Source organism: Myotis brandtii, unplaced genomic scaffold (genome assembly GCF_000412655.1).
Source record: "Myotis brandtii unplaced genomic scaffold, ASM41265v1 scaffold583, whole genome shotgun sequence".
Classification (NCBI taxonomy): Eukaryota; Metazoa; Chordata; class Mammalia; order Chiroptera; family Vespertilionidae; genus Myotis; species Myotis brandtii.
In genome coordinates, this window is record NW_005370191.1 from 1936401 (window position 1) to 1937994 (window position 1594).

The 1594-nt window shown below is 45.5% G+C and overlaps 1 protein-coding gene across 2 annotated transcripts in view; it reads left to right on the forward strand.

Annotated features, from left to right (window-relative positions):
- The window catches only part of STYXL1 (serine/threonine/tyrosine interacting-like 1), a 61755-nt gene extending 60249 nt beyond the window's left edge, over nt 1-1506 (forward strand). For both annotated transcript variants that reach the window (XM_005879152.2, XM_005879153.2), the window contains exon 9: nt 1265-1506. In XM_005879152.2, coding sequence (XP_005879214.1) covers nt 1265-1396 — 132 coding nt within the window. In that variant the 3' untranslated portion in view covers nt 1397-1506. The remainder of the gene's footprint in view (nt 1-1264) is intronic.
- The last annotated feature ends 88 nt before the right edge of the window (nt 1507-1594 follow it).

A 1594-nucleotide genomic window follows, 5' to 3' on the forward strand; every position in this document is an offset into this window, starting at 1 on the left:
GGGGGCAGGGCCCATCGGGGTTGGGGCCAGGTAGGGAGAAGGGCTGTGGGGGGCTGGGGGCGCAGTTGGCCAGCTGCCCTGCCCTTGATCAGGGTGGGAGAGGCCGATCAGAAGCAGGGCTGGCTGGGGGCAGGGGCCATGCGAGGTTAGCCAGCTGGCCCCCACTCCCCATCGGCCCATTCGCTGGCCGCAGTGGGTGTCATAGTGACCGGTCGTTCTGGTGGTTACTGTGTTCCGGTCGCTGGCTTTTTATATATATAGAAAATTATTTTCTTAATTTCCCTTTTGGAATGTTCATTATTATGTATAGATATGCAACTGTTTTTTTGTTGTTCTTGACAGTATTACAGATGTCCCACAACTGATTTTGAGTGTTGATTTTATATCCTGTAAATATGCTATATTCATTTATTCTAACAAGTTTTTTTTTTTTTGTGTGTGTGTGTTACCTTTAAGGTATTTTACACATAAGAACATGTCAGCTGCAAAAAGAGATTATTTTACTTCTTCCTTTCCAATTTGGATGCCTTTTATTTCTTTCTTCTTGTTCTTGTTTCTCCTAATTGCTCTGGCTAGGACTTCTAGTACAATGTTGAATAGAAGTGGTGAAAGCAGGCATCCTTGTTTTGTCCTGATCAAAGAAGGAAAAGCAGTCAGTCTTTCATCATTGAATATGATGTTATCTGTGGGCTTTTCATATATGACCTTTCTTATGTTAGGATAGTTTCTTTTTATTCTTAGTTTGTTGAGGCACCACTTTTGTCTTTTTCTTCTTCCTCTGTTCTCAATCCAGATCATACCAGCTTGTCACTTGACTTCCAGTAATAACCATTCCCACATTTTAGTGTGGACAAAGAAGGCAGCTTTGATTTTCCTTCTTCAGAGAATTAGCCCATAGTTCTCTTCCCCTTTCCCTTAATTTATCCACTTAAAACACAAACCTCTGTTGAGGCTGCACCGTGTGCCAGGCATGGGCATGATGCTTTCTTGTTCACAGGAGGTTTTATGTATGTTGCCTCAACCTTCACAGGAGCCTCTGAAATAAGAATGATTCCTGTCTCTGTATTCAGAAGCAGAGATGCAGAGGGGCTTGCCAGCTCTGACTTCTTTGTCCTAATGTATTAACCCTTGCTATTTGTGTCCAGCCCTTAAGCCATGTTGCTGGCCCATGGGTAAATGCCTCCTGTCCCTCCTGAGCTGGCTGTGATCTAATTGGGAAGGGCCCAGGTCCAATTCTGAAGTCTTTCTCTCCTTATGTTCACAGAAGTCCTGGGAATACGTCAAGAAGTGCAAAAACAACGTGTGTCCAAATCAGGCCTTAGTGGCTCAGCTGTCACAATGGGAGACGATTGTTCTCGGAGGCTTCATCACAGATATCTCGGTTCCACTCTGCTGATCTCTGTGGCCCAGCTATGGGTCCTGAAGAACTTTGCTGGGAGCTTCTTTTGGGTAGTGGGCCGGGATGTGTAACCAGGTTGGTGTGGAAAAAGGCCTTTGCTACCTGGAGCCTCTTGTCAGCCTCCTGCATTGGTTCTTCCCAAGCTCCTTGTTCATGCCACATAGCAGATACTCTGCTCAAACTCAGCGAGCACCC